The sequence below is a fragment of the Myotis davidii genome, unplaced genomic scaffold (assembly GCF_000327345.1).
Source record: "Myotis davidii unplaced genomic scaffold, ASM32734v1 scaffold841, whole genome shotgun sequence".
Taxonomy (NCBI): Eukaryota; Metazoa; Chordata; class Mammalia; order Chiroptera; family Vespertilionidae; genus Myotis; species Myotis davidii.
In genome coordinates, this window is record NW_006291508.1 from 14,473 (window position 1) to 28,984 (window position 14,512).

The following is a 14,512-nucleotide window of genomic DNA, read 5'->3' on the forward strand; positions in this document are numbered from 1 at the left end:
AAAACACCAACAAAGAACTGGGAAACAGCTGGCTGTCATTTTCAAACTAGGGAGTATACACTTAGGTCTCATTTTGCCTTAGAGATGATAAAGCTGCTCTATTCCACTGTACCTATGACTAGTTTAGAAAAATGGTGGGTATTTAGTATGATTAGAATGTTGGAAGGACTCTTAAGAGATCATCAGTCTAATTTCACTTGCAAAGTAGTAGAAGAGGGACCCAGCACTTGCTCGGGTCTTCCACTGGGCTAGTGTTAATGGTAGGGCCAGAGCTAGGTCACAGCTCTCCTGACCTCTCCAGGTACCAGCTCCTACCTCTGCCCCATAGCTGTGGTTCCCAAAGCAAGAGCGATAATGATAACCAGGCCATACAATTTGCTTGGCTTGGCTTAAAGTGTAACATATATGCACCCTTCTTTTGCTAATCAGAAAGCATAGTCAATCTGCATGTCAAACCCTGCTCAAAAAGCCCTCATGGTTCGGCATGCTGAAAGAACAGAGAATAAGCAGTGTTTGCCTGGAAGGCAAGACCCTCATGACCCTTTCTGCTTTTCCCTCTGTGCTGCCCTATAAAAGCCCTGAAAGGCCAGGAGAAGAGACTGGGGAGTCATTAATTAGAGAGAAATAAGGCTGCACATACAACAGCCAGAGTGCATCTCCAAACCGGCAGGAACACTTACATTCCTACATAACTCCTAGAACCAGGGGCTATCAAAAGTATTAGCTGCCTTAGCTCTTATGTCTCTTAGGGTCCACAGATAGGTGAAGATACAAAACTGACCCAAGTTTAAAAAAAATACTGCCTTGTGTCTACAGGTAGGCTCAAACTAAAACTTAAGAGTTGAAAGAGGCAGTTCTAGTCCAGCAGTTCTCAAACCAGGCTCCCTGGCATCGCCTCAGGGGCCCGGGGGTGGCAGCAGTCTCTTCCTTTCGACAAACTGCTCTGCTCTTACTTGTTTAGGCTTGAAGGAAAGGTGTTCTGCTTTTAAATAAAAGTTTAAAAATTATGCAGACTCTCATATAAAAGAGTAAGCAGAGCACTATCTCACTGAACTGAGATTCTAGATCAGCTTTCTGTTGTTGTTAATCCTCACCGGAGGATATTTTTTCATTGATTTTTAGGGAGAGTGGAAGAACGAGGGTAAGACAGAGAGAGAACAAAGAAGGAACCAGAGGTCAAGAGATCTGCCTTGGTCATGAGGCAGGCTGACAGGATGGGGCTGGGACTAAAACCTTGGGGTCCTACTGCCCGTTTCGTACTGGTTCCTCTTCCTGTGCAACACACAGAGATACACTAGGCATGCAGACACACACAATCTCATGCATGGGCCTGTGTGTTACCTTCCTTGTACCTGGAATACCAAGTTGCAACCATATGAATCCAGATGACAGGGTGTGTGAGCCCCCAGGGAGCCAATCCACAATGTACTTTCCCGTCCATTTCTTCCACGAAACCCGAAGTCAGACCATATCACATCCTGTTTTGAAAATAAAGTTATAGTACATTAAGAATCAACCCATTCCTCTGTATGGTAGTGTTGCACATTAGTCTGACATAAACCCAAACCCATGGAATTAAAAATTATATATAAGCTAGAAGAGAGCAAACTAGTGAGCCAGCTTGCAGGTTTGGTTTTATTCATTTTTTTCAATCGTAATTATTTCCTACTGAGTTTAAGAAAACAAGAAAACTTCCATGCACAGAATGTAGTCCTACATGCTGACACTTCTTTTATCAGTATCTTCAATCTATATTTTCTATTTTTAGAGGCAAACCATTAACAGCTGTATTCAGAGAAAGAATATTTTGGGGAGACATTTAATGGATGGTTTTGAGGAAGATTAGAATGAACATTTCCATTTTTGTTCTGAGTGATGAAAATAGCAGAACATGTGAACATAACTAAGGTCTGTTACAGAAGGGGGAATTTTCGCAAGGTCAGCACCACTGTAAAAGCCTATGGCTCATGTGCAGCCACTCCAGGGAGTGGCAAAAGTCATGTGTCTTCTGGATATAGCCCATAAGCTCCACGCAGTGACTCAGCTCTGCATTCCCAGAGTCTAAAATTACACCTGCCTCAGGGTGAGGGCTCATAACACTGGCTGCTTGGGAAGGAGAGAAGACTCTGTGGCCTGGTTATGGGTAAATGGTTCAGGCCAGGAACATTTTAAAGCATCTATCACATAGTTGGTATGACACTGGGTGTTTGGGATACAAAAATTAATGCAACCCAGGCCCAGCCTTCAAATCTAATAAAGAAAGATAGTCCCATAAGTGGAACCTTTCACTATAATGTGGCAGGATGCTCTGACAGAAGTGAGCAGATAACCAAAGAAGGACGCCTGGTCGCCAGCAGGGAGCTTGGGGAAGGCTGCCAATGAACCTGGGTCCCTGTTGAACAAGTCATCACACCTCAGTCTGGAATTTAGCTAAAGGCAGCTTAAAGACATGCAGTATAAAAACAAAAAGCGGGGGTTTGCCTTAGCTAAGAAGCAGCTGGTTTAAGTGATTCTTAATTTTCTTCTAGATACACTCCCTTGGGAATCTAATGAATGCCAACGCCCCTAACCACAGAGAAATGCAAGTGCACACAAAATTTCTTATGTTTTGCGGGAGTCGAAGCACTGACTGCAGGCGAGAAGCTCTGTTCCACAGCATTGCTTCAGAAAGAACCACAGAAAAAAGGTTTTCTACAGGATGGGGGTTGGGGGAGTGGAGTTAATATATGAGAAACTGACAAGAGGTTTCCCTGACCTCTTATCTACCACAATATTGATTAAAAAAGGGAAATTGTTTGGGAATGATTAGATCAAGGTGACCTAAACTACCTACAATTTCAGCAGCATATTGGCTGGGAAACACCAGAGGAGGAAGAGTTGGGGAGGCGGGTGATGGGGTTGCAGAGAAATTGTGAATCAAAGTAAATTTGTCAGGAAACGAACAGCATTTTGTTTCTTTCCCCATAGGCTCTTGAGAGTTGGGCCTTTCTTACCCATCGAGTTTTCAGCTACTTACAGGTAGCCAAATGTCTGAAATCAATATAGGCCCAGGAGGAATCAGCCTCAAGTCTTGCTAAAAACAAGTGACCCTGTTAGGTCACAACATCAGTGAAACCAACAGAGGGGATTGATGGGGTGATCCACCCTGGAATCTATTCTCGCATCCACCTCAAGCACTGGAAAAGTCTTTTTTTTTCCCCCTAATATATTTTTATTGATTTCAAAGAGGAAGGGACAGAGAGAGAGAGAGACAGAAACATGAATGATGAGAGAGAATAACTGATTGGCTGCCTCTTGCACGCCTCCCCTGGGGATCAAGCCCACAACCCAGACATGTGCCCTGACTGGGAATCGAACCATGATCTCCTGGTTCATAGATCGACATTCAACCACTGAGCCATGCCAATCGGGCCAGAGAAGTCTTTAGAAATCATCTATATCCAGAAAATCTTTATTGTTGAAAGTATTACATATGTTCCCTTTTTCCCCTTTGACCTCTTGCTTAACAATAAATGCTATGTAAAACTTACAAAGAATAAATACTTCAATTTAAATTTCAAACAACCCTTAAATGGACATTGCAAATTAGCAAGTACTTAAGGCTCTGTTTTTCCTTAGGAAATTACCTTAATTGACATAAACATAAAACATGGAAGGCTTGGATAAACACCCAAATTCTTACATTCCAATTTGTTTCATCAGAAAGCATTGCTGGCTGTCAAACAAATCCCTTTAAATCATTACTAAACCACCTGGTTCAATTTCAACATACTCTCATAACTATGTTATACAGTAAAGTCCAAGACAGTGAGCTAGAACTAATCTTCCATATATTGCATTTTGGGATTCTGTGTCCTGGTGATTTCCTGACTCTCAGTAGCTAATCTGAATCACAACATAACATGGAACCTACCTGAAAAACATTCTTGGGGCAAGATCCCTTTTGCTGTATATTGATTCTTAATAGCTTCAATTGTGATGATACTTATTGATAATTATAAAAGGTAACACACCTGTCATTCTTAACCTAATGAATCAGAGGTAAAGGAATTTTATATGGAATGTCACAAATTCCCTACCTTCCTTGGGAAGTAGAACACAAAATGTTTCAAATAAATGCTTTACTTAGATTAGTCAATGATATGATACATAACTAAAAATTAGTAAGACTTATTAATTTCATTTTCCACTCATGAAAGTCAGTTAAGTGTCAATATCCTAATTTTGATCACCGGACATTTTCCAATAATATTAGCATATTTGCCGGCGTATTTACCAGTATGTGTATTGCATGTTTATCAGTGGATGATTTTAATTTGTGAAATAACATGGTTAATACATGGAAACTTTGAGTAAAGCTAAGTAAAAACTTATAAAACTAATAGAAGGCTGAAGAGAGCTAAGAATTTCATATCAAGATTAACAAATGCTATAATTGGTTAACTAGAAGCCACAGAAAATTTGACAAGGGTGAAGCTAGGGGTTTAAGTTAAAACATTCTTTGGAGGGCAATAAAGACCAAAGAAATATCAAAACAAGAAAAAGTATGAATCATTCAATTACTTACTACGTACACTGGTCCCACCCCACTTTCTATGCAGTTTCACTTTCCATAGTTCAAATATATTAAGTGAAAAACTTCTGAAATAAACAATTCATGTTTTAAATTCAACAACCTTCTAAGTAGCGTGATGAAATCTTACACGGAATGGCTCTGTTCTGCCCAGGACATGAATCATCCCTTTGTCTAGTGTATATTCATTCCATAAGCTATCCACCCTTAAACATTTAGTAGCCTTCTGGGTTATTAGACTGTATTCAATGCTCGTGTTCAAGTAACCCTTATATAACTTAACAATGGCTCCAAAGCCATTCACAGAACTTTTATTACAGTATATTTTACAACTGTTCTCTTTTATTACTAGTTATTGTTAATGTTTACTGTCTAATTTATACATTAAATTTTATTATAGGTATGTATGATTAGGAAAAATAGTATACATGGGGTATTATCTGTAGTTTCAGGTATCCACTGGGAGTCTTGGGACATACACCCAGTAGATAAGGGGGACTACGCAGTCAGCACTATGTTAACACTTTTGGGGAATAAAAAAATAATAAAACACAGTCCCTGTTCCCAAAGAGCTTACATAGAGAAATTCTATGTAACATACCATTTAAATAACAATCCAAATAAAACAGGAATGAAACCAAGGGATGAATGGATGTGGGTGCAAGTGGTTGAGAAGGTTTTATAGCCAAGGCTGGACCTTAGCCAGACCCTAAAAAGTAGAGTTTTAATAGGGAGAAACTGAGAAGAGCATGAACAAAGGCCAGAAGGTAAGAGAGAACATAGTGGCCCAGCACTCAGCGAGGAGACTAGACAAGTATGAATCATTCAATTACTTACTACGTACACTGGTCCGTAGTAAGTAATTGAAGGGACTAAGTAAAGTAGAGGAGAAAGGTTGCATCAGTCATGTTGGGGAGAGTCTTAAATGCTATCCTTAATTTTAAGTCATGAAATGTTTGTGAACATGATTAACATATTTCAATATTTAATCTGGAGCATGACTTGAAATGTATTTTCATAAGAAACTGTTTTAGAAGTAATTAGAGGAAGAGTCAGAACTGGAGGAATAAAGAGTAATTTCAGAAGTGATGTAGACCAGAGATTCTCAAAGTGGCCCATAGATCCCCTTGGGGGTCTCTGAGATCCTTTCACAGAATCTGTACGGTTAAAATTATTTTCATCATACTACTAAGATGTTACTTAGCTATGTTAAGATGCACTGTGTTCACACTGAGGGCACAAAAATAATGGTGAATAAAACTGCTAGTCAAGACAGTGGGACCAAAGTATACTGGTAGCACTGCATTCTTTTTTTTTTACAGCTCTATCTATCTATCTATCTACCTACCTACCTACCTACCTACCTATCTATAAAAGCTTAAGCGACCGTTATGACTGAACAACCGGTTGACCAGTCACTATGACGTACACTGACCATCAGGGGGCAGACGCTCAACACAGGAGCTGCCCCCTGGTGGTCAGTGCACTCCCACAGGCAACCTCTCGTGGCAGACCAACCTCCCCCTGTCCGTCCCATGGCTGGCCAACCTCCCGCGGTCCCTCCCGCAGGCCTGCCGGCCCTGACCCGCCCCGATCAGGGCCAGCCAGCCAATCTCCCATGGTCTGTACCCAATCCGGTATCCCCTTCTGGCAAGCTGGCCAACCTCCCATGGTCAGTCCCTCCACCCCGTTGACTGGCCAACCTCTCGTGGTTCCTCCCCCAAGCTGGCCGACCAACCTCCTGCAGTCCCTCCCCCCAGCTGGTAGACCCCAATTGGTCCAGCTCCAATTGGGACTGGGCGAGATGGCCCCGATGGCCCTGATTGCCAGCCAGGTGGAGGGATCCCACCCATTCACAAATTCGTGCACCAGGCCTCTAGTTAAGATATAACTAATGATACAATAAACAGCATATATATTAAGTGTATAATTTGGTGAATTTTTACATATATATATACACACACACACATATATGAAACCATTACTACAATTAAGATGAGAAACATTTTGATCATGTCCAAAAGTTCCCCAGTGACTCTTTGTAACCCATCTCTTCCTATTCCCTCATTCTTAGACAAGTACTAATCTACTTTCTGTCCATTTATTTATGAGTTCTACAATTTCATACAAATGGAATCATATACTCAGTACTCCTTTTTCATGCTAACATTAATCCAAAGGCAAATCAAACAAAGTTGACTTTACACAAAGTAGATATCAAAACAAGGAAGAACCCAGGAGAGACAGTCATTGCATCATGATAAAAGATCAATATATTAAGAGGAAATAATCATCCAAAATGTGCATGAATCTAATAGTTTCAAAATACACAAAACTAAAACTGATCAATCTTAATTGAAAAAGAAACAAATACACAATTACAGTTGAGAAATTTCAACACCTTTCTCTATATAATGGGCAAAACAAGTGCACAGAAAATTAGTAAGGATACAGGAGACTTGAACAATACCTTATATTTATAAAAAACAACAACAAAATACACATTACTTTCAAGTTCACCTGGAACATTTATCAAGACTGACTATATTCTGGCCCATAAAACCATAAACTTAAAAGGAGTGAAATCATACAAAGTATATTCTCTGATTATAATGGGATTAAACTGGAAATCAGTAACAGAAAGATAGCTAGAAAACCTCCAAATATTTGGAAACTAGACATTATACTTCATAAGCATAGAATAAATCACAAGGAAAATTAGAAAATATTTTGAATAACATCTGCCTTCTTCCATTTATTCCTTTTTGGAAATTCACCACCAAACTGGGGGACTGCATACCAACAAAATTGTAAGCATTGTTAGGTTTTCGAGTTAAGACTCTTGCTGTAGTGTGGATAGCTGTGATTGGTGAGTCAATTGCCTGTGGCTTCCAGTTACACCAAGATTGTAACAGCATTTTTACGTTTTGCACAACAAAGAAGCTTTGTAAATAACATTTTAACATGTAAAAAAGAAAAGAAAAAGGAAATATTATGAACAGGATGAAAATGATTTTGGAAATTTGTATCCTGAAACCCATAAACTTGAAAGCTTCCTAATACTTAAGTCTTTTTGATGAGAATGGTAATATTAGCAAGTCACTTTTTTTATGATGATGCATATAGAAATGTGTCAATAGTTGAAAACCTACATAACTCAATAAACCAGTATTTTCCAAATGGCTGATGAACGGTATTATAAAAGCTTCATTCTATACAAGAGAGACCAATGGAGTTTATTGTGAGAGTGCAAAGAGTTCAGTGATTATGGGTTCAGACTCTACTGCAACAAACAAATCTTTTGAGAAATAACTCCTTGTCAAGTTTGGCAGAGTATTTTTAAAAATCCACAACTATCTAAAAAGGCTGCTAAAAAACTATTTTCAGCTGCATATGCATGAGGTAAGATATTCTTCATATACTTCAAATAAACCAATAAATTACAAAAGACTTAATAAAGAAACAGATAGAAGAATCCAGCTGTCTTCTATTAAAGCAGACATTAAAAAGACTTACAAAAATGTAAAATAATACCACTCCTCTCAGAACTTACAAGTCTGAGTATAGTTATTTTCATTAAAATGTTACTTATGTTCACATATGAGTTTATTTAAAAGGAATTAATAAATACTTTAAACATTGATCAGTTTTAATGTTTAACTAAAGACAGAAGAATACTTGAAACAATAAGTAATACGGCTAAGTGGCCAACTGAGTTATAGCAGTAAAAGTAAAATGGTAAACAACTTTGGTACCTGATGTAAGAACACTTGGTACTCAGAAAACTCTGAGCTAAAAAATAAAACAGCCCTGACTGGTTTGGCTCAGTGGATAGAGCATCAGTCTGTGGACTGAAAGGTCCCAGGTTTGATTCCAGTCAAGGGCATGTACCTTGGTTGCAGGCACATCCCCAGTGTGGGATGTGCAGGAGGCACCGGATCCAAGTTTCTCTCTCATCGATGTTTCTAAGCCTCTATCCCTCTCCCTTCCTCTCTGTAAAAAATCAATAAAAGTATATTTTTAAAAAAAATAAAAAATAAATAAATAAAATAATCTCAATAGATTTGGTTTTTCATAGCAGATTTACCTGCTCTAATCCGGAGATTTAATTACCATAATGTGCGCAGACAGAAAACTCATTCAACTAAAAAGATCAGATTTTATAAGGGCTCAATTAGAATTCCAACACAATTCCAAAAGACTGTTTTTATGTCCACACTTCATGGACTGGATACGTGTATGCCCAGTGCTGTTATGCCTGGGCTGAGATAGATAACTGATGGGGTCGGATCTGAGATACATCCAAGGCGGAGTGAGCCTAGACTGAGCTTAAATGGAATTCCTTAATTCTGGCTGTGGAGTTCCCACAGAACTGAATGTATTAGACCCTCTGGAGGCAGTGAAGCAGAGAAGCAGTTAAAGGTTGCAGGGCAGACAGCTCGGGTTACTCTTTTCTTAGTTGTATATTTTCAAAAGCTTTTTCACTTAACCACTTTGTGCCTCATTTTTCTTAAAATAAGGATAATTATTAAATCATAGGGTTACTGTGAGGATTATAAATGTAAAGTACTTAGAAAAGCATCAATTATAAGTACTTGATAAGTATTATTATTACACAACATTTTGCCTGAAATTTAGAGTAAAAAAGTACTAATCTAATCTACAGATTGAGTGGGGGATATAAGAAATAATAATGAAATACTCTAAAAGTTAACTATGATATTTAAAAGGTCCAGGGTTAAACATCCATAAAGCGATCACAACTAAGGTTGTAAGAAAAAAATTACCTCAAAATTATCATTTAAAAATAAGTAAAGAGTAGATTTGGTATAGACTTTGGATTCAGAAAGCATCTATGAAATGTTTTTAAAACTGATGGATTTCTTTCATGGTTATGAGAATAAAAATATATCCTCACCTAACAATTATGAAACAGGTGAGATAATTTTCATTTTTTAAATAAAAAGCAAAAAATAAGCATTTAAAAATTTAATAAAGAAATCTACAAAGTATTAACAATTATATCATAGTAATTACGTAAACATCAGCATCTACACCTTGATTCAAAGTGAAAAAACAAAACAAAATGCAGGCTGCATTAAAAACTTCTCAGGAGTCCAAGGCCTACAGCCTATGTGAGAGGGAAGTCCAGAGAGGGAGTGGTGGTAACGGGCAGGAGGGGAGGAGAAAGGGGTGAACAGCTGGCAGTGACGGCTAAGACTTCTCTCCACAAAGGATGGGCAGGGTAAAGGACTCTGGAGCCTTGACCAGACTGTGGGCAAGGCAAAGTCATCCTAACAGCTTCAGGGACTACTCCCATTCATGGCTCAGGCCTAAGACACCCACCCAGAAATCAGAGCAGGGAGTTTGCAAAATCACTCCACAAAATAAACTGGCAGTCTGCAGCAGAAAATACTTAAAAGAAAAGAGGATATTGTAGCCTGCAAAGTCTGCTGTCAATTATGTCAACACATGGCAAAGAACTTCCACATTCTTACTTCTGCAAGTACGCCCACACTTCTGCAGGACTTCTACAACCAAATACAACAATAAAGTGGGAACCAGCACCTGACCCAGGCCTTAAATCTGCACTAAACCCTCAGAACAGGGAGAGATGGAAGCAGCAGCTTGGAGTGCTTCTTCATGTAATCAGCTCTGTACCTCTGTCTCACCAGAATGAATGAAAACTTCTATGTAGGTCAAAGGAAATGAAGTGTTATACATAATCTGTGCTTCTAATACACTCCAAACCAGCTTGGGGGCTGTTTAAAGGCACAGGAGAAAGTGCATAGGAAATCTGATGAGTAGAAAACCAGTGAGAAGGTTGCTCATGTGTGTGTGTGTGTGCCCAACATTTCGCTTCTCTTGAACAAATCTTTTTGGCTAGAGTGGATAAAACACTTAACACCCACAGTGAACCTCTTTTAAGAGAAAAATGACAGTGAGGAAAAATGGTACCAGGGAATTTCTCAAGAATAAATTATTACCGTGATTAAAAGCAATGTGTTGACTTACCTGGAAAATATCTGTCTTGTCTTCAAATAGACTGACAACATATTTATAGTCAGCATAAGCCCAGAATTTGGAATAATCATAATCTATAAATGGTCCAGAAATACTAGAGTGATCACAGTTCCAGGTCAGAAACTCTTCAAGTGTAGCTTCTACGTAACTACATGAAGTTTCAAACTGAGGAACTGCAAAGTAAGAGAACCCAACTTTAAATGTATTTGAAACAGTTTCCAAAATTGTTTTTTAAAAAATATTTTCAACCAAAAATGTTAACTATAATTTCAATTAATTAAAAATTAACTTGGCACTTGCTATATAATTAAAATCACTTACAACTTTCACAATGCTATTGTGGTACATATATACAATGGAATATTACTCAGCCATAAGAAAAGATAAAATACTGTCATTTGTGACAACATGGATGAGTTTTGAGAATATCATGTTAAGCGAAATTAGACAGGAAAGTCAGGAACCATATGAATTTAACCGAATGACCGAACACAAGAACAACCATCCAGACAACATTCCCGATGACCACGCTATGACACGCACTGGCACCAGGCCAGCCAAGGCAGGTGTGATGTGACTGTCTGGGGGGCCTGCCATTGCTCCACGATTGCCCAGAGGGAGGCCCAGGCCACAAGTCAACGGGGCAATCAATCGGGTGGCTCCACGATTACCTCGCAAAGGGAGGCCCAGGCCACCTGCTGCAGGACAATTGATGGGGGGGAGGGGGCGCTCTGCGGAACCAGGGAGCCAGGGGGGTGTGGTGGCGGATGCGGGCACCACCAGGCCAAGGCAGGTGCGGGTCGGGGGCGGGGTTGCGAGGCAGCACGGTTGCGAGGCAGCTGGGGCTGCAAGGGCCTACCCTTGCACCAATTTCGTGCACTGGGCCTCTTGTATGGGATATAAAACTGGAAGTAACAAATGAACAAATAAAACAAACAAAAACTCAAAGACACAGACAACTGTATGGTGGTTACCAGAGGAAAAGGGAAGTGGAGGGGAGGTGTCAAAGGGTAAAGAGGATCAAACACATGGTGATGAAAGAGATTGAACTTTGGGTCGTAAATACATAATGTAATATACAGATATATTATAGAATTGTAACTTGTATAATTTTATTAACCAATGTCACCCCAATCAATTTAATAAAAATATTTTAAAGGCACTATTGAATTAAGCATTCATTTTTAAATAAAATAGTAAAATATTCTAAGATTTTTTTATAAAAAGACACAGTTTTAACCTTAGAACTAAAAACTATCCTTACTATTGGCTGATTCAGTTGTTAAACAACAAAGCCAAAAGCTCTTCTGAAAGAAAGCTTTTATTAAGATATAAAAAAGAAATCATTAAGTTATTAAAAAATATTAGAATATTTATTTTCAGACCTGGCTGGCATGGCTCAGTGTTTAGCGATGGCCTATGAACCAGGAGGTCACAGTTTGATTCCCAAGTTGGGGGTTCGATCCCAAGTGGGGGGCATGCAGGACGCAGATCAATGATTCCCTCTCATCACTGATGTTTCTCTCTCTCTCTCTGAAATATAAAAATATTTTTAAAAAATATTTATTTTCAGAATACAGAAGAAATTTCTAATAAATAGGATTAAAAATATTAATGAAATATATGATTTGACTATGTAAAAAGGTAAAAATAATGAAGCAAAATCAGAAGGCAAATAATAAGATGGGAAACACATTATGTATCCTTGTAGAAACTGCATTCTTGAACATGATCCATTCTCCTTTCTGCCAGTCCTCTCTTTTTTAATGCTTAAGTCCTTAGGACATCAGACTCCAGTCAGCATCAACTGTCTTAAGAATGAAGCCTCAAGTCTGTTGACCACAGAAACAGGGCTGTGGTAAAACCAACCACACATCTTGACCTCAGTTGTGTTTCAGTCCCAGGCCCATAAAGTAGAAGGACTCCACAGACCACACCCTCACAGCGCTAGGCAGAACAACGCCATGGCTGACCTCAGGACCTAACACAATGATCAACTACTCCCTACCTTGGCCCCAACCAATCAGGAGAGCCTACAACCCCAACTCCCTAAATCACCATGATTACTAATTTTCCCCATTCGTAATCTGTCCCTGTGTGGTTCCTTCTGGAGCCAGGTTTTAGAGCACTAGCTTACCTGTGACTCTCAGCTTGTGCCATTTCCTTAAATAAATCTTTAAATAAATCTTTAAAATAAATCTTTACTTTCTTTGCTGTAAACTCTTGGTCACATCTTATTGGGCTTTGATGGGTGCTAGCAAATGGACCCGTTTAGTCTGGTAAGATCAGTAACAAACACAGCATTCTTAATATGTAAGGCACTTATTAAAAAAACCCCCACACACCTCAAAAACCTGAAAGCCCAATAAGGAATAGTCAGAGAAAAATTACCAGAAAGAAAATACAAATTGCCACTAAATATGAACACATGTTCAACACCACCAGCAACCAAAAAAATGTTAATTAAACTCATGAGATGTTACTTTTCACCTATCAGCAAGATTGTTTTCATTTCTTTTTAACTGAATTTATTGGAGTGACACTCGTTAATAAAATTATATAGGTTTCAGCCTGCCCGGCGTGGCTCAGTGGTTGAGCGTCGACCTATGAACCAGGTCAGGGTTTGATTCCGGCCCGGGGCCCATGCCCGGGTTGTGGGCTCAAACCCCAGTAGGGGGTGTGCAGGAGGCAGCTGATCAATGATTCCTTCTCGTCACTGATGTTTCTATCTCTCTTTCTCCCTCTCCTTTCCTCTCACTCTGAAAATCATTTTTAAAAATATTGTAAAATATTTTTAAAATAAAAGGTCTATCTATCTATCTATCATCTATTTTAAAAACAATTATATAGGTTTCAGGATACAGTCTATAATACATCATCTGTATGTTGTATTGTGTGTTCACCATCCCAAGCAAGATTATTTTTTGAAAAGTGCTGTCTGCAAAGAGCTGGGCCATAGTATCAGAGGTCTTTCATTCTTTCACCCCACACATATCTGAATGTCCATTAGGAGCTCATCCACGATGAGAAAGTGAACTTCTTCATGGGAAGAGAGACTCTGAACAGTTCATTACTGACATAACTAGTCAGTTATCATAACTATGCTAAATGTTACTAAGAAACAGTAGTTGCTCTGAATAATTTAAGAGTCACACATTTGGGGGTAGGGGAGGGAGATGTGGTCAGGAAAGACTTCCAGGAGAAAATGCTATTTGAGCTAACATCTGAAGGAAGATCTGAAGGCAGAAAAGAAATTAACTAGGTAAAGGTGGAGTAAGAAGTAAGAGGAACAGAGAGAAGCATGGCTAGACTACAGATGCAAAGGCCCTGAGGTAAGAAACAAACCTCTGGAAATACAAAAAAAGCAGAAATACTTGTTTGGCTTGAGCTCAGGAAGAGGGATTAAGCTGATGAGACAAATACAGCTTTCTACACCAAAACAAAATTTTGACCTTTAGTTTAAAGGTAATGAGAAGCCATTTAAGGGTTTAAGCAGAGAAATAAGATGAGTTTAAAAAACAAAAACTTCTCTGGTTTCAGTATAAGAATAGCCTAGGTAGGGAGAGCAGGAGGTACAGTGGGACTATAGATGAGGCTAGTGGGATGAGAGAAAGCAGGGTAACCCCAACTAGAAGATGGTTATGGAGAAAGAGAGAAGCAGGACACCACTTAAGAGAGGCATTCCCGAACGCCTCAGAGGGTTCTTGTGTTAAGAAGTGCCGGGAGCCAGTCCATCCTTGCTGTTTCAAGGGACCTGGCATATAAGGCATACTATTCTTAATATGTTTGCTCACCTTCTTGGCACTATGTGTTTTAACCAAGGTCACCTCTCCGAGAAAGGTTGTTTCCCCAGGTAGGGATTTTCCCCTGAAGTTTGGGAGGGAATAAAACCTCTTAACCCCTTCCCCAGCAGAA

The 14,512-nt window shown here is 39.2% G+C and overlaps 1 protein-coding gene across 1 annotated transcript in view; it reads right to left on the reverse strand.

Moving 5' to 3' along the window:
- The window catches only part of HSPBAP1 (HSPB1 associated protein 1), a 56,962-nt gene that overhangs the window by 12,872 nt on the left and 29,578 nt on the right, over positions 1-14,512 (reverse strand). The window contains exons 3-4 of the mRNA XM_015564708.1: positions 10,589-10,770; positions 1,342-1,478 (exon numbers count right to left, since the gene is read on the reverse strand). Coding sequence (XP_015420194.1) covers positions 1,342-1,478; positions 10,589-10,770 — 319 coding nt within the window. The remainder of the gene's footprint in view (positions 1-1,341; positions 1,479-10,588; positions 10,771-14,512) is intronic.